At 36.8% G+C, this 18,751-nt stretch overlaps 1 protein-coding gene, 1 non-coding gene and 1 pseudogene across 3 annotated transcripts; 2 read left to right on the top strand and 1 right to left on the bottom strand.

The window, feature by feature from the left end:
- Nucleotides 1-8: 8 nt before the first annotated feature.
- LOC132037468 (uncharacterized) lies at nucleotides 9-6,115 on the top strand. Of its 2 annotated transcripts, XM_059428005.1 has the most exons (5): nucleotides 15-359; nucleotides 612-698; nucleotides 4,840-4,989; nucleotides 5,076-5,273; nucleotides 5,753-6,115. In XM_059428005.1, exons 1-5 carry the CDS (start codon nucleotides 132-134, stop codon nucleotides 5,852-5,854), a joined length of 765 nt encoding a protein of 254 aa, XP_059283988.1. In that variant the 5' UTR covers nucleotides 15-131; the 3' UTR covers nucleotides 5,855-6,115. The 2 variants fall into 2 exon arrangements, with proteins under 2 accessions (XP_059283996.1, XP_059283988.1); XM_059428013.1 differs by lacking the exon at nucleotides 612-698 and having other exon boundaries at nucleotides 9-359.
- Nucleotides 6,116-7,762: 1,647 nt separating this feature from the next.
- Nucleotides 7,763-7,835, bottom strand: TRNAA-UGC (transfer RNA alanine (anticodon UGC)). The gene has a single exon. It is a non-coding gene; the product is annotated as a tRNA-Ala (tRNA).
- A 5,675-nt stretch (nucleotides 7,836-13,510) lies between these two features.
- On the top strand, nucleotides 13,511-14,986 carry LOC132048043 (amino acid permease 6-like; annotated as a pseudogene).
- The last annotated feature ends 3,765 nt before the right edge of the window (nucleotides 14,987-18,751 follow it).

The raw sequence follows: 18,751 nt of genomic DNA, 5'->3' as shown, positions 1-18,751 counted from the left end.
CTGTCTGTCCATATGTTGTTTCTTTCCTTTTCCAACTGTCCATCACTCTACACAATTTCAGTGGATGAGTCCTTGTCTAAACCATCAAAAATAAGAGCAATCAATTAGTAGTCATCAAAGAAAACATAAGTATGGAGAAAGTTGCAGCAGCTCAAACATCATGTTCATGTTCATGTTCATGCTACAACAATTTTTTGGTGCCCAAATTGAAGGGAGGAGGATTCTTGTTCTTGCAGGCAGAGCAAAGGAGCAAGAAATGGAGGTCACAGCCATTAATCGTAAAATCACAGATGATAAGTAATGCTACAACCTACACTTCCAGAATTAGCACTGATATTCCTCTCTATGAAATCCCTGGGGTAACTATTTCCTCTTTTCAATTTCTCTTCCATAAGCATTCTGTACATATAAATCAATTAATTTCACCTCAAACTTAAATTGAGTCTGTTTTATTAATTAATCAATTGTATTAAAGTTCGATTATTTTTAATTAGTCTGTCAATCTTATGTAGCCCTCCACTACTAATGGAAGTTATAAATCTATCTAATGTATTGACATAAACTCATGCATAAATGTGAGAGTCATGCAAGTTGAATAATTGAAATTGCAGGCTTCCTTTGATAGATATCTGGAGAATAAGCCTAGAGTGTTCAAGGCCATTTTTCCCGACAAAAGAAGGAGCCACCAACTAAACGAGGTATGATGAACTGTTAAATGTCCCACATTATGTTACCTTCTCAAAAAAAAAAAACTGTTAAATGTCCCACATTGGTTGAGGTCGTCTTCTTATATGGTCTTGGCAATCCTTATCTTTTAGGGTGAGCCCCCATTTTTATATTTGTCCAAGCACTAGATGTAACGTCTTATAGGTCATGGGTTCGAGCCGTGGAAGTAGTCACTATTGCTTGCATTAGGTTAGGCTGTCTACAACACACCTCTTGAAGTGCGGTCTTCCCCGGACCCTGCTAACGCGGGATGCTTTGTGCACCAGGCTGTCTTTTTATTTTTCACTAGATGTTGCGCCTTGGGTGACGTGGGAGGTTTTGGCTACATTGAGGAGGAGTCTCACTGGATTTTGCAAAAGCTTTTGGATTGGTCGCGAGTCCGAAGAAGGAGGTTTTGGCTACCTCTCCGTAAATGGGGACGTATAGACTTTTTTTTCTCCTTAGAAAAGATGATACGGAGTTTGTACAGACTGCGAGGTCATTCCAAGTGAAAACCTTACGACCCAGGATAAGCTCCTTGTGATGGATTTGGTGATCAAGGGGAAGAAGAATAAGAGGGTCGTGGATGACCGGCTGAGGATCAAGTGGTGGAGTTTGACTTTGTCTAGTGCCCAGGAGTTGGGGGATAAGTTGATGGCTATGGGGGCTTAGGAGAGTAGGGGGATGCGAGTAGTATGTGGGTTAGGACGGCCGGTTGGATTAGGGAAGTAGCTAGAGAGGTATTGGGGGTCTCGAGAGGGTGCCGTAGTGGGCACCGAGGGGACTGCTGGTGGAATGGAGAAGTCTAAGGGAAAGTGAAAGCAAAGAAGGTAGCGTATACGAGGTTGGTAGATAGCAAGGATGAGGAGGAGAAGCGGACAAATCGGGAAAGATATAGGATGGCGAGAAAGGAGGCAATTCGGCGGCAAGGATGGCAGCTTTTGAATGTCTATATGCAGAATTGGAAGACAAAAGCGGGGACAAGAAGTTGTTCCGGCGGCTAAGACAGGAGATGAGGTCTGCGTGAGTACGGATCGGGTGGCTGCGTCGAGGATGAGGATGGCAAAGTATTGGTGGAGGAAGCTCTCGTTAGACGGAGATGGCGATCATGCTGCATAAACTCTTGAACGAAGAAGGGGACAGAGACATTATATTGGGAGATTTGGAGTACTCTGAGAGGTCTTTGCGATTTTGGGTATTGTAGAAGTATTAAGGTTGAGGGTGTTGTTCGTAGGATGCGTAGGGGAAGGGCGACCGGGCCTGATGAGATTCCTGGAGAATTTTGGAAGAGTGTAGGCAGAACGGGTTTGAAGTGGCTGACTGGGTTGTTTAATGTCATTTTTAAGACGACGAAGATGCCAGAAGAATGGAGGTTGAGTACAATGATTCCTTTGTATAAGAACAAGGGTGACATTCAAAGTCACAACAACTATAGAGGTATCAAGCTACTAAGCCACACTATGAAAGTGTGGGAAAGGATAGTGGAGATGAGGGTGAGGAGAGGAGAGGCGTGTTTATTGCAAAGAACCAGTTCGGATTCATTCCGGGGCGCTCAACCTACGAAGCTATTAAATCTTGCGAGAGGCTGTGGAGCAAGATAAGGAGAGAGAAGAAAGACTTACACGGTATTCATCAATCTAGAAAAGGCTTACGACAAAGTACGGGTGAGGTTCTACGGGAGATGCTTGGAGACTGGGGAGAGGGTACTGTGGGCGTACATTAGGGCAATTAAGGACATGTATGATGGAGCCAAGACCAAGGTAAGGACAGTGGGAGGGGACTCAGAACACTTCCCAGTTATGATGGGGTTGCACTAGGGATCAGCTCTTAGCCCATTTTTATTTGCTTTGGTGATGGATGGACTGACGCAGAAAATTCAAGGTGAGGTGCCATGGTGTATGTTAGTCGCGGATGACATAGTCTTGATTGACGAGACTCGTAGTGAAGTTAATGCTAAGCTGGAGAGTTAGAGACAAACTCTGTAGTCTAAAGGGTTCAAGTTGAGTAAGACCAAGACAGAACACTTGGAGTGTAAGTTTAGTGACATACCACATGAGGATGACGTGGAAGTGACACTTGGTACCCAGGCCATCCCAAAGAAAGAAAGGTTCAAGTATCTCGGGTCTATTATACAAGAAAATGGGGATATTGACGATGATGTCGCATACCGTATTGAAAGTGTGGTGGATGAAATGGAGGCTCACTGTGGGAGTGTTGTGTGATAAGGTGCCGCAAAACTTAAAGGCAAGTTCTACAAAGCGCGGTTAGGACCGACTTTGTTTTACGGGACGGACTGATCAAGAACTCTCATGTTCGAAGATGAAATTTACGCTCGGGGAAAAGAACGTCATACGGACGTGGGCACACTAAGAGAGATAGGATTAGGAATGAAGATATCCGGACAAGGTGGAGCGGCCTTAGAGACAAGATGCAGGAAGCGAGGTTGCGATTCTTTTGGGCATGTAAAGAGAGAGAGACACGATGCTCCGGTGCCGGGAGGTGTGAGGTTGGCTATGGACGGTTTCGGGAGAGGTAGAGGTAGGAGTGGAAGTACAGAGAGGCGATTAGACAGACATACGGAGTGGCCCATCTACCGAGGACATGACCTTAGATATGAGGGTGGAGGACGCATTAGGGTAGAAGACTAGCAGTAGTCCCGCTTACCTTTTTTCACTAGTAGTCGTAGTTTTTCCCTATAGTTTCTTGTCCTTTGTTTTATGCTACAATCTATCATTTCTTGTACTTCAATTTTTTTATTCATCTGTGGTAGCTACGACTCCTTTTTTTCAGTCTGTTGTACCATGATTTTTCGCTTTCGTTCTTTCATTCCCATACTACTTTGAATTGCTTGTTCTTATCTAACTTTTTTTTTCCATGTCTTTCGAGCCGAGGGTCTTTCGAAATGTCCTCCCTACCTTCCGAGGTAGGCGTAAGATTGCGTACACTTTACTCCTCCCCCGACCCCCCACATTGTGGGATTTCACTGGGTATGTTGTTGTTGCTGTTGTTGTTCCTAATATGGTCTCGGACTATTCTCATATCATGAGCTAACTTTCGAGGTTGACGGTCCAAGGTCCATTTTCATGACATGAATTCTCAATTCTTTGTCTTAATCTCCTTTGTGTTTTTGTTTGTTTGTGTGCTATGCAAGGCTAATTGAGCACCACTACTTGTCTAAATTTTTGCTCTTCAGCTTTCCGGCCTTAAACACTAAGTTAGGGGTCCGTTATTTCCTTTCATAAGGCCATTGTCCAATGAAAGTTACCTTGTTTAGATTTTGTCCGTTGTTACTAAGATCACGGGTCTTAGACCTGTATCGTATATTCGTCCTAACTCAGTAGTTGTAAACCTGAATTTGTTGTTGATGAATATAATATCTGGTCGGAAAACAAAGTTATAGGGGGTAACAAGTAGGTCTCATGTTAGTTATACTTCCATAGTGAGGTTTGTTAGACGCTCTATTCCTCTGAATTTTACTATTTTAGGTATTATAAACTACTCTTGATCATTACAACCTTTAAGTATGTTAGCTATCTAGGTGTTATCTCAACACTCTCATTTTGCCCTGCACAAATTCATTTTGAACTCTTTGCTACCTAGCCAAGGCACGAACACAGATGGAATGTCCTCGGACCTTGTGATCGTTATTACTAACAAAATGCACAAGGTGGTTACGTAATATTCCAATTTCCAGTGAAATTTTTCACCATCCTATGCCTACTCCTTTGTTGGCTAACTTTGTCTTCTTTTGTCATGCTGTCATCTTCTTCTAGAATTGAAAGCTTTGAAATACATAGCTGAAAGCTTCTCAAATTTTATGCTACATTTTAACCTTTCTTATTGACAGTCTGATTAAATAGAAGTTCACTTCATGCATGGAATCTAACTGGTTTATAGCTAGGGCTATCTGGTTAGACAGGCAGTGATGAATGCCTCAATTTGAAGTTTGAACTGAATTTTGACAACAAAAAGAGTGATAGGGACTGTATACTCAATTTTGACATTCATTCCCAAAAGTTACTTTTCCTCTTTAAAACGTCGATAGAGTAAATGGCTGGTTTTTTCTTTGCAGTATGTTGTTGCATTTCAGCATTTCCGCATACTTTGTTATTCTTGACTACTAGTTCCATGCAGGACGAGTGGAGAATTCATATGCTGCCCATAGAGTTCCTGTTTATGACCGCATGGCCAGTTATAGATATGAGATTGAGATGTAAATCCAAAGGAATAGAGTACCCACCTGGGGTCCCTAATAATGTTTCTAAGGTTCTTGAACTCGACATAGTAAGTATAAACCAAATCTTCACTGCATTCTTTCAATCATACGTTTGTTGTGTTTTATAAAGCGGAATCAAAGAATGGTTATGCAGATAAGATGGGAGCTTCAGGGGCTGGATGATGTGCTGAAGCCATCTCAGTTTTCACTTGCTGTAAAAGGCTCTCTTTACCCCTATAGGGTTGGACCACGGAGCAGGCTGAAAGGTCAACTACAGATGAGCATTAGCTTTGTTCTTTCACCCATGCTAGCTTTGGTCCCTGATGATGTTCGTAGAGATGTTGCAGAGTCGGTTAGATACTAAACCTGATCCCTTTCGCAAGAGTTTGACTTTTATGCACTGACTAAAACATAAGATTACATAAAAGATTTAAAAAATATACTCCCTCCATTTCAATTTATATGAACCCATTTGACTGGGCGCGACATTTAAAAAAGAGGGAAAACTTTTGAAACTTGTGTTCAAAATGAGCCTGAAAATTTGTGTGGCTGTGAATCATTCATAAAGTGAATTTATTTCCAAAATTAGGAAAAGAGGTCATTCATTTTCGCACTGACTAAAAATAAATAGTTCTCAAACAAATTGAAAATGAGGGAGTAGTAGGCAATTTACATTGTCAGTATATATATAAGTTAGTTTGTTTCCTTTTGCAAATACTTTCTTATTATCACTGTCAAGTGTCAACCATATAAATTGGAGTTTGATAGAATGTTAGGCAGGCTGAAAGGAAGCTCTTTGACAAATAATCCCATATATGCCTTATTGAACAGGTGCTAAGGGGACTACTGCAGAACATGAAGAGTAAAGTAAATGGTAGCTTGCTTTCAGACTATGCTGAATTCAAGAGAGAAACGCAGAAGAACTTAGTCTGAACAGTTTAATGGGAAGACATTGGTATTCAATGGTATCCAAGAATAAGGAAATTCTGTGATTTTATTCATGGGAATTGCACAAAGATACCAGACAAGTATTCCCAAAATTTTGGAAGTTAATTTTTTCTAAGATGAATTTCCAAGTTATGTGCGAAAAGTGACAGGCGGGTTCTTCTTTACAATTTGAGAATTGCGTCTTCTCTTTGCTTGTTGAAATATTTCTTTAGAGGAATTTAAGGCACGAGCACGGATTTGAATGTCCTTCGATCTTGTGATTGTTATTACTAAAAGAATGCACAAGGTAATTAAGTGTACGTTCCAATAAACTTTTTTACCATCCTGGGCATTTAGTAAAAGGCCCATGCTACTCCTTTGTAGGGGTAACTTTGTCTTCTCTGTCATGTGTTATCTTCTTCAACATTTGAATATTTTGAAAATTCATTATAGCTTAAAGCTTCTCCAGTTTTAAGCATTTAATCCTTTCTACTTGACAATCTGATTAAACAACTGTTCATTTCATGCGTGGAACCTAAACTGATCTTATAGTTGGGGAGCCATCTGGTTCGACAGTTGGCGTTGAATGGCACAGTTTGAAGTTTGAACTGAATGTACACTCGATTTTGAAAACAAGAAAAGCGGAAATGAATAACAGATAATGTCTTAGTTTGACATCAAATCCAAGAAAACAAGGTCCTTTTTCCTCTTTCAAAAGGTCAAGAGGCTCAATCTGTTACTGCATTTCAGCATGAATTGTTACGCTTGACTAGTAGTTCCATGCAGGAAGAGTGGAAAATTCACATGCTACCCATAGAGTTCCTATTTATCTCCGGGTGGCCAGTTATAGATATGAAATTGAGATGTAAATCCAAAGGAATTGAGTACTCACCTGGGGTCCCTCATAATGTTTCTAAGGTTCTTGAACTCGACAATATAGTAAGTGTCAAACCAAATCTTCACCGCCTTCTTTCAATCATAGGTTCATTGTGTTTTGTAATGCATTAATCATGTGGACTGGAAGAACGGTTATGCAGATAAGATGGGAGCGTCAGGGGCTGGATGATGTGCTGAAGCCATCTCAGTTCTCACTTGCTGTAAAAGGCTCTCTTTACCCCCATAGGGATGGACCACGGAGCAGGCTGAAAGGTCAATTACAGATGAGCATTAGCTTTGTTCTTCCACCCATGCTAGCTTTGGTCCCCGAAGATGGTCGTAGTGTTGCAGACTCGATTAGTTACTAAACCTGATATCTTTCTCAAGAGTTTAATTTCTATACACCGACAGTAAACATAAGATCACATAAAAGATAACTACAAGTAACTGTCCGACGTCTGTAATAAGTGGGAGCTGGTTACCTGGAAAATAAAGTAGGCAATTTTAGACTGTCAATATATATATATGTTAATCCCCTTTTGCAAATATTTTCGTACTCCCTTTGTCGACTGCATAAACTGGAGATCGAAAGAATGTTATGTATTTACAAAGGAAGCACTTGACAATTCTATGCCATTTTGAACAGGTACTGAAGAGACTTGCAGAACCTAAAGAGTAAAGTGAATGGTAGCTTGCTTTCAGACTATGGTGAATTCAAGAGGGAAAAGCAGAAGAACTTAGTTTGAACAGCTTAATTAGATGCACATATTTCAGATTGCAAGACCTATAGGAGTTTTAATTGGCACTAGTATTTAATGGGATCCAAGAATGAGGAAAATCTGTAATTTTATTCATGGGAATTGCACAAAGATAATTTTGAAAGTTAATCCTTTGAGAGTTGTAAAAAATAAAGGAATCTTTCTGAAGATGAATGTCGAAGTTATGTGAAAGTGACAAGCGGGCTTTATACATTACAATTTGAGATTTGTGTCTTGTCTTTGCTAGCTGAAATATATCTTTAGAGGAATAAAAAGAAAATGGAGATGCGGGGGATCGAACCCCGTGCCTCTCGCATGCAAAGCGAGCGCTCTACCATTTGAGCTACATCCCCTTTGGTTTCTTTTAACAGAGATCATATACTAAGTTACAAATTAATATTAACTAATTATAGTGCCTAAGGGCCATCCCTATTGAGATGGGGTTCCCGTTTAATATTCCATCAGCAACTCAAAAATGCGGTGTTTGGTAAGACATTTTTATGCTGGCTTATTAGAAAAGATTTTTCGTTAAAATAGTGAAAATGACTTCATTCACATTTGCGCGGAAGTCATTCTCCTCGTAATGATCTCAATTTTTAATTTCATACTACTTGTTAGTTATTACTACTGGTATATTTAGAAATTATTATTAATCTTTAGTCTTTAGTACTCAAAATTCTCATCTTGTTAGTGGGGTTCGATTCCCCACCTTGTAATTCCCAGCTCCCCAATTTTCCCTTCTCTTACCCCAACTTTTGAAGAAAAAAAACAGTATCATACATTTTTCAGAAAAGGTCCAGATCTTCCCTTCTACTATATGAAATTATACGGATATGCCCGTCGTTAAAAGGTGGTCTCGCATATGTCCTTAACGTTACTTTTTAGTCACTCATGCCCTTGATTTAACGGAAACCTGACAAAAATATTGGAGGTCAGATTTGTGCAGTTTCGCGTAGTATAGGGGCATATTTGATCCAATGAAATTCCTAAATATTATGGCACAAAAACAACAATATGACACAAAATATCATTGCATTCCAAAACATAAAAAACATTTGCAATTACAATCCATGCATCCACAATTACATTACGTCTAAATTATACAACTAAAAGATCAAATGCAATTACAACCATCTTTTAAAAATAGTTTTCACAAATAAAGCACCATTTTCCCTTTTCAAAAGAATTGTTTTACTAATGATAATATCATTTTTATTTTTCAATTTGTTGATGACCTGAATAGTTCTTTCCGGATATTTTTCGTCTTTCCAGTCCCAAGATCTACACGATATTGCATGCAACAATTGTCGCACAAAACATAAACATAAAAAAATTCATTACAAATCTGCCACAAAAAAAAAAGTCACAAGGAAAAAGAGATAACGTACATTAGACTTGTGACACCTGAAAAAACGTCTCCCGCAGTGCTGAAATTTTGATAACAATAATATAGAGAATATTACATTTTAGGCATTTATATGGTCTTACATAAAATTCAATGTGGTCTGGCCCTTTCGCGAATTCCACGCATAACATAAATTTAGTAGAATTATTTGAAGTCATGATGTGAGATGGAGTGCAGCAACTCCACATACACGAACCCTTCCACAATTATTTGAAGAACTCGAAGTTTCCGACATTTCATAAACAAGTGAAAGAATAAGAGAGCAAAGTGTGGAGTTTCAAAATGCAATACTATAAAATCATTGGCCGGCATAAAGTGCACCACAAAAAAAAATATATGAGAACTATTGGTCCAATATGCAGTTGTTGCATGCATTATCGTGCAGATATTGGGACTGGGAAGACGAAAAATATCTAGAAAGAACTATCCGGGTCATCAACAAATTGAAAAATAAAAAGAAGATATTATCATTAGTAAAGAAAATGGTGCTCTTGTTTGTGAAAACAATCTTTAAAAGATGGTTGTAATTGCATTTGATCTTTTAGTTGTATAATTTAGATGTAATGTAATGGTGGATGCATGGATTGTAATTGCAAATGTTTTTTATGTTTTGCAATGCAATGATATTTTGTGCAATATTGTTGTTTTAGTGCCATAATATTTAGGAATTTCAGTGGATCAAATATGCTCCTATACTATGCAAAACTGTACAAATTTACCCTCCAATATTTTTGTCAGGTTTCCGTTAAATCAAGGGCATGAGTAACCAAAAAAGTAACGTTAAAGGCATATGTGAGACCACCTTTTAACGATGGGCATATCCGTGCAATTTCGTATAGTAGAAGGCGATTTGGATCTTTTCCGTACATTTTTTGTACAAAAAATGACTTTCACCGCATCAAACACACTCGACACGGCAGAAGCTAAATCCGCTTATCCATGCAAAAGAACTCCATTGACACCAGTGGACAATGGACACAAGTGTGTATCGGAATCGGAAACAAGTAATAGCATAAAAATATGTATGTAGTTTATTTGTATCAGTTATAATGTAAATATTCTTGCGTTGTTAACTTGTTATTGATTGTGAGTGATTGATAGGTTAAAGTTGTAGACAGGTATTGCCTTAGGATTTATCATTTTCCCAAAGAAACAAGTCTGAACATTATCAACCAGGGGCGGATGCAGAGCCAACCGAGGGTGTTCACCCGAACACCCTCGGCAAAAATTTACAGTGTATATATAAGGTGGATTTTTTATGTTTATGCATATATATTAGCTTTTGAACACCTTGACTAAATGAAAAAGGTTAGCTCAAGCAGTCCAGGGTATTCAAAATTGTCTCTAGTGTTATAGGTTCGATTCTCATCAACAACATTATTTTTTATATTTAGCTTTTGTTATTTTTTTCGAACCTGCTGAGTTAAAATCCTGAATCCGCCACTGTTATCAACTTGTATTTTTCAACTTGTGCCAAATGTTAGTACTAATATTCATTCTACTTATTGTATACGGTAAAACCGGGTCAATGTGTGACCGGTGAAACCGGAGCCGAGGATAAGTCCAATGAGCACGAGCATGTTCGATCTTTTCTTCACACCGGGGTGTCATGCCGGATGTAATTGACCCGAGACAAGATAAGCATGTCTGTTGGTCCGGATACGCCGAGCCCAACTCAACGTGTCCGTTGGTCCGGATAGATCAAGTCTAAGTCAACGTGGCCGTTGGTCCGGATAACATGTTGTGAGGTTGCCCCGCGTCATAAAATCGTTCTACTATTTGCACTAACGACCGTACGGGTGTCAGACCGTACGGTAATACCTTATCTTTTTTAGGGTTTTTATTCATGAAGGCTTTGTATTGTGTTTATGGCCCATACGGCATACCTATAAATAGAGAACATTCCTCCCCCTTTTGGGGGTTAGCTTCTTTTTCATATCTCAACATTGTAATCATAAAACATATAAAAGCTCTCTCTCAAAGATATTGGTCCGGATTCTTTGGTGTTCTTCCTTAGCTTGCTTATCCTTTCAACATTATTTAATATATTTGGCATAAATCATCAATCATCGTACACATACATACAACACAAGCACCTATACATATAGATATAGCTACAAACAAATCCATTGGCACTTCATACTAACCTAATAGATTAAAGTTCATCCACATATCTTATATCTCACTTACAAATTTAATTGTTACTGAAATTCGGGGTAAACACTTATCTTGTTAAATTGTTTACAATTCTTGCTAGATTAGCAAAACTTTCTTTGTTCACAAGTTAAATTGATTTAGGCATAACTTTAGTATAAATGCTATTATGTCTATTTTGTTAAATTTATTCACAAGTCATGTCGGATTTGACAACTTTTTGTGTTGTTTCAATTATTCACAAGTTTTGTCGCGCATGCAAGACTCGGCAAAATTCATTCTACCTACCTTCGTTAATTATTTAGGGTCTATTTGGAAAGCCACCTGGTAAATAGAATTGGTGTAATTACTAGGGTGGTAATTACACAGTATAGTAATTACGAGGGCCTGTTTTGTTTGTCATAACGTAATTACAAGCATATTGTTTGGTTGCACATGTGTAATTACACAGTTAAATTAGTTTTAAAATAAAAATTAATACTTGACAAATACACTATTAGATAAAGGATCATTCAAGGGGGTCAAAGGCTTTTTTAAAATCTATTTTGAGAATCATTACTTCCTACTTTCGTTTAGATTTTCATAGTGAGGGTAAAGCTTCTTGCACTATGACAACATTATCAGTAGCCCTATATCCTAATAGGAAGCTACATTGAGTGGAACTATAATTTTAGGTAGCAAAGGGTAGATACAATTAACTATGATCTTGGCAATGGTCTTATATATGGTATTACAAAGGCCTATAGGCATGTATTGAGTAAAATTCCAAGGTTCTTAACCTTTGGAATTGAGGAGATATAGTTAGTATTGATATCCTCGAGAATTTTAGAGTTAGTGAAAGTGTTATGACAAAACTTGCATTACTATAGTGTTTTTGAAAGAAATAGGGCGTAAGTCATCCGGCCCAGGAGCTTTTAAAGGCTTGAACGACATAATGATGTTGTATACCTCAATGTTTGTCAGCGGCTTGATAATCGTAAGTTGATCTTCTAAGGTGAGACAGTAATGGAATGTTGTAGGAGTTTGTGTTGGTCAAAATATAAGTTAAGCAAGAGTAGAGTTTGTCAAGGTGGATAATAATAATATTTTTGAATATTGTCCATATAAAAAAACCAGTTCCCTCCAGGGCCATGACTCATGAAGGTTTATATGGTTTAGAGGATTCGTGTTGAATGGTGGATAAGTGATTTTTTTGTGTTCACGTCTCCATCCTTTAGCCATTGAACGTGTGATTTGAGTTTCCAAAATTCTTCTTCATGTTTTAGAATTAAATTAAAATCATTTATCATAAGGTTTTTTCTAAGGAGCCATTTGGACATGATTTGAAATCATGAGATGAAATCACGAGATGAAATCAACAACAACAACAACAACAACAACAAGATAATCCCCCACCATGCGGGGTCCGGGGGAGGTAGAGGTGTCTGGAGACCTAACCCCCACCTCGAAAGGTAGCGCTGGCATTTGTTTCCGAAAGACCCTCGTTCAAGAGAGGAGAAGAGAGGAAAACAAGACAAAAGGAAAATGTTTGGACATGCAATTTGGATTTCTTAAGTTGTATTTTTTCTTATAGACATAAAAAACCCCACAAGTTGTGAAACCCATCAAAAATTTACCAATTCGTATACAATCTTACCAAATGAGCAAGTCATAGTTCATAACAAAATTAACACGCTATAAGAAATACAACATCAATTGATCAAACTTTAGTTCAATAAAAAGGAAAATTTAACATTAATAGTAATGTAACTACTCTTTAATATAATTCTCCCACGTGGTACGAACAATCTCTTCACACCAAGCATGCATTTCCCGATCAGATGACCGAAAAGACGAACCAACATTGTTACATTTAAATTTTATGGGTTTTTTTTTTACAAAATATAAACTTATGATCAAGTTTTACATCTAAAAAATTTGAAATCCCAAATCATGCCTTTTTGGATGACTTGGGATTTGAGATGAAATCATGAGATGAAACGCATCTCCAAACGCTACTAAAACTATTTTCATGATTGGGGTCCATGTTTTGGAGGCCAAGTAAACGTGCCAGAAGATCATATTTTTATTATAAAGTATTTTCAAAGGGATGCTTATTCCAGTAAGTGACGTTTTTAGGTAATTAAAGTGCAGTAGAGTAATTTCGATTATTAAGCCAAGAGTCCTGGAATAGGGCGGCAAAACCAGGGTAATGGTTAGCAAAGCACGTCCATAGTAGGACTTGTGCTACTCACCGTAATCAATCATATACCCAATTGGATTGGGATTTGCTATTTTCCATAGGAAAAATTTCATGAAGTTTATGTTAGGAAATTAAACCTCTATCCCAAGTAATTTAATCCTTAATCAAACAGGACAAGGATTTATAGGTGATGTTATATAAAGGCTTGCATAGCAAGCATTATGAGTACTACACCAAAACAAGACACGTAAGAGTAAGAAATTCTGAATCAAGATTCTTCTTTAGCAGACATAAACTTGGAAGAACACTTTGAATATGGCACCTGAGTTTCAGAAGAACACCATGTCCGTGCCAATGGAGCTCGAAAGTGGAGACGTTCAAGAAAACTTTGACGATGATGGACGCGAAAAAAGAACAGGGACTTTGTTGACTGCGAGTGCACACATCATTACTGCTGTTATTGGTTCCGGAGTGCTATCTCTAGCATGGGCAATAGCTCAATTAGGATGGGTGGCTGGTCCTGCTGTTCTCTTTGCCTTTTCTTTCATAACTTACTTCACTTCTACACTTCTTGCCGATTGTTACCGTTCTCCGGACCCTGTTTCTGGCAAGAGAAACTATACTTACATGGACGTTGTCCGCTCTCACTTAGGAGGTGTGAAGGTGACATTGTGTGGAATTGCACAATATGCTAACCTTGTCGGAGTTACCATTGGATACACAATAACAGCATCTATTAGTATGGTGGCGGTACAGAGGTCAAATTGCTTTCACAAAAATGGCCACGAAACTAGCTGCTCAATTGAGAGCTACCGTATATATGATCATATTTATGGTGATTCAAATAATTCTTAGCCAAATACCAAACTTCCACAAGCTCGTGGCTATCAATTCTTGCTGCTGTTATGTCTTTTGCTTATGCTTCAATAGGTCTTGGACTCTCCATAGCCAAAGTTGCAGGTTTGGGGCACCATGTAAAGACAAGCCCAACAGGGGTGGTAGTTGGGGTGGATGTATCTGAATCAGAGAAAGTATGGAAAAGCTTCCAAGCCATTGGAGATATTGCATTTGCATATGCTTATTCCACTGTTCTCATTGAGATACAGGACACACTGAGATCATCACCTCCAGAAAGCAAGGTAATGAAGAGAGCATCACTAGCTGGAGTTTCCACCACAACCTTGTTCTATATACTATGTGGTACCGTTGGCTATGCAGCCTTTGGAAACAAAGCTCCAGGAAATTTCCTAACTGGCTTTGGTTTCTATGAACCCTTTTGGCTAATTGACTTCGCCAACGTCTGCATTGCTGTCCACCTTATCGGAGCTTACCAGGTTTTCTGCCAACCTTTATATGGGTTTGTGGAGGCGCGATGCAGCCAGCGATGGCCAGACAGCAAATTCATCAACTCTGAACACGTGTGTGCAAGTTCCATGCTGTGCGCTAAATACAACGTCAACTTGTTCAGGTTGGTGTGGAGAACAACATATGTTGTAGTGACATCTGTGATTGCCATGATATTCCCCTTCTTCAATGACTTCTTAGGTTTGATCGGGGCAGCATCGTTCTATCCATTAACTGTCTACTTCCCAATAGAGATGCACATTGCCCAGAGAAAGATACCAAAGTATTCTTTCAAATGGGTATGGCTGAAAATACTGAGCTGGACTTGCCTCATCGTATCACTTGTTGCAGCTGCTGGATCTATCAAGGGTCTTGCCACTGATGTCAAGCATTACAAGCCTTTCTCAACTCAACAATAACTTCCATACCTGTTCAAATTAAATATGTAATTTTTTCAATACCAAGTGTAGTGGTTGTAGGTTATTCTTACAAATTTAATACAGTAAACTTCTTTTACAGAAAAAGTAGAACACAGCTTAGTTCATATCATATCATTTGAAAGATAGATTATTATTGTGGTATGTGATGGAAGTAACAATTGTCAATAAGAATAATATAATGCCTGTACCCAATATTTAACTACAACAAATTAATGTAATCTAAGAAGATTGAATGTCCTTCCAGTAAGTAATTTTTTTCATTATGATCATTCAACTTATGATTTTTTTCACATATGGCCATCCCAAGTTATGAGAAGTAAGAAAATGTTTTTCACTTCTAAGTTCTACCTTTGAACCAACAAGTCCAGCAAATCCATTATGAATTTTTTTGTTTCCAAACACAATTATCTTGACAGCTATATGTTAGACAGCAAGCGATTGCTTTTTAGCAAAATACCACTGTACATCTCTTTACGTGGGCTCTGTTTTCTGTTTGGTGAAGGCTGTGTTATCTTTGACTGTTTGGTTATGATTGTTTTCTAATTCTCTCTGAATAAAATATTTTCATCTTTGCTTAATTGTTAACCTGGAGTTAGATTTTCATTTTTCTTTTCTTTTTTCAGTTGCCCTAACGAAAGTGTGTTTGGCAAACAAAGCATGGTCTATCCTGGTTGATGCTTCTAATAAATGGAGCAACCAGCAACTTGGTTTCCTTATACACCTTAGCTCTTAGAAGATCAAGCTTGTACATACGCTTGTAAGTACCCTTAATAATCAAGTAATCTGAAAGCTTTGAAAGTGCAAGTTGCACACATGGAGGATAAAACGAGAGAAAGTTGTATGAGATAGTTTGGTCATGTCCTGCTCTGGTAGACATGTTCCATCATTTGTTGATTGAAGGGGCTAAGAGGAGAAATATTATCTACATGATCACTGATGCATATCAGAAACTTGTGAGAAGAATTCAGAGGCAACATCTATATGTTGAATTGGGAAATGGTATGAAGATCAAATTGTGGTAGGATTACTGGTTCTAGTCACATCCCTTGCAAGAAGGAATTTCAAAACTTATTCAGCTTCACATCACGTCCTAATGTACAATAGCCTACTGTAGAGGAATTAATAGGTGGAATATCCCATCAAGAAGATTGAATGCCTTTCCAATAAGTAAACTTTTTCCTATGATCATCCAAATAATGTTTTTTCACATTGTCCAAAATGTTTCTCGAGCTAATTTGATGTGCGTCCATTGTTTGGTAGTGACATTGTCGTCAACTAATTTTGATATTGTTTCCATACACATAATAAATAGATTGGGCGACAGGGGACACTTTGACGTATGCCTCAGAAAGCTTGAAAAAAGTTAATAGGTTTACCATTTACAAGTAGCGAGAAAAAAGAAGTAGAGATAAACACAAAATGATTAATTGGATGAGTATTCTAGCAAAAGTATGGCGTTGGAGGGAATACATATGTGCCTTTATGAATGATATATTAAATTAGGTATTTAAGATACTTATTGTTTCTTGAAAATATATTAATTAATAATCACATATTTGTAAATAATATTGTAAAAGTAATTGTATACATTTGTCAAATTAATAATGTTTTAATTTAATTAATTATAAAAATTGAAAGCACACATTTTGTAAGAATTTCATCGTTGGATATTTCACAAAAAAAGATTAATATTTATACATATAATGTCATAACACTATTCAAATGTTTAACAAAAAAAATAATCTATCAATTGTAAATGAAAAATGAACAACATGCAATGTAAAACAACAAGTGAATAGTACTAAAGCAAATAAATTGAAATAAAAAATATAACCTAAATTCAAAATCCAAAAAACAAATGTTTAACATGATACTTTTATGTCAAATTCCAACATGGCATAAAATAAGTCTCAACATAACTTAAGTAAAAATAATTCAAAATAAAGTGAAAAAAAATATTTAAGTCTATAACCTCATTCAACAACGGAATTCTACTTTAATAACATCACTCATTAAATGTCAAGTTTGTTAATGACTTATTCTTTCTAATATTAGGAAGTGTAATTTCAAAGACTAGAATAATAATGTAGTTACACTAAATGAAGAAAATAAGGGAAAAAAAATACGAGCAATTACATGAAATCACAAGAAGTAAAGGTTGGGAAATGAGAAGAAAGAAAATGATAGATAAATAATATAAAAATATTTTAAAATGTAAAATTAAAATAATAGAGATATAAAAATAAATTAAAAAGAAAATAAATAAAAATAAAAAGAAAAGAAATAAAAAAAGTAACCATGTAATTACACTCAATTCTCAACCCAGAATTGGAGAGTGTAATTATTCTCTCCCAATTACACTCAATTACATGCTGGCCCTGTAATTACTTGGTCTGACAAATATGTCAAACTATGTAATTGCACCCAATTACACTCAATTCCAATTACATGGTTGGCTTTCCAAACAGGCCCTTACAAGTTCTGTAGGATGGCAAAACCTGCATGTATTGTTCAACTGTGCAAATTTTGCCGAACTGACAAGACTTGATCATATATTTATTCCACTTACCTTGTTAAATTGTTTACAAGTTTTGCCGAATTGACAAAATCTGTATGTATTGTTCAATTATGCATATCTCTAATTAAATTATTGTCTGTTCAACACCTATCAATCAAACAATTTTTATTTCATCATCTTTTCATCATGTACACTGAATATCTAGTTTTATCTAAGCACGACTGATTAGATATTAGCACCCGATTTGGAGCAAAAAATCAGTGTGTGTGTGTGTGTGTGTGTGTCTGTTTGTGAATTTTGATTTTGCTCCGACATTTCATTAAACATATTTAACGTTGAATTAACTAAGATGTGTGTTTTACGTTTACAAAGCCAATATGGTACCTCAAAGATTAGAGGACAAATGTAACATAACACATGAGTAATTAAATATTATAATAGTTAATAATTTGTTAAATTGGTGACGATTCACAAGAAAAAGGATAAAAAGTGCACCTTTTTAATTATATTGAAGGTTATAAAAAGTGTACTTATATTAGAAGGATCATACTCAGAATTTGTCAATATTTAAGGAATGAAAAGTGCAATTTTCCCACACAAAAGACATTTTTTTATTTCACTAAACATTTGTAACGTTAAATTTTTTTTCATGATTACAAAGTAAAATTGGTCCTCAAAGAATATAGGTTCCGAGGACAAATGAAACATAAATTTTAAAAAATTTTAATAGTTTAAATTTGTTAAATAAGTATGACGATTCACAAGATAACTTTGGTAATTCCTTCAAAAGTGTATCTTTTTAATTATATTGAAATTTAAATGTACTTATAATTTTTTTAAAATACTCAGAATTTGTCAACTATAAGGAATGAAAATTTAAACATTTCAAATGAAAAAAAAAATTTAAAGACCACCCCAAAAGAAGGGCAATTCTGCGAAACGGAAACTGAAGCAGCCAAATAATAACGAACCAAGGTTCCGAAAATTTGTTTCTTTATCTGATGAACTAAACAACCAATTCATCTTAATTGCCCTTGGTAATCCACGTAGCATCTCAAATAAACTAAAAAATCTCATTGCCTTAATTTATTTTTCTTTTCAGGAGTCAGAATTCCAGTTCATTATTTGCTTCACTTTTAGGTAGATTTCAAGTTGTGATCAATGCTGATCATAGTTGCACTATTGACATATCAAAAAGGTTGGCAATAAAACGCCGAGCAACGGGA

This window comes from Lycium ferocissimum, chromosome 2 (genome assembly GCF_029784015.1).
Source record: "Lycium ferocissimum isolate CSIRO_LF1 chromosome 2, AGI_CSIRO_Lferr_CH_V1, whole genome shotgun sequence".
In the NCBI taxonomy this organism is placed as follows: Eukaryota; Viridiplantae; Streptophyta; class Magnoliopsida; order Solanales; family Solanaceae; genus Lycium; species Lycium ferocissimum.
This window is presented reverse-complemented; position numbering and strand designations above follow the sequence as displayed.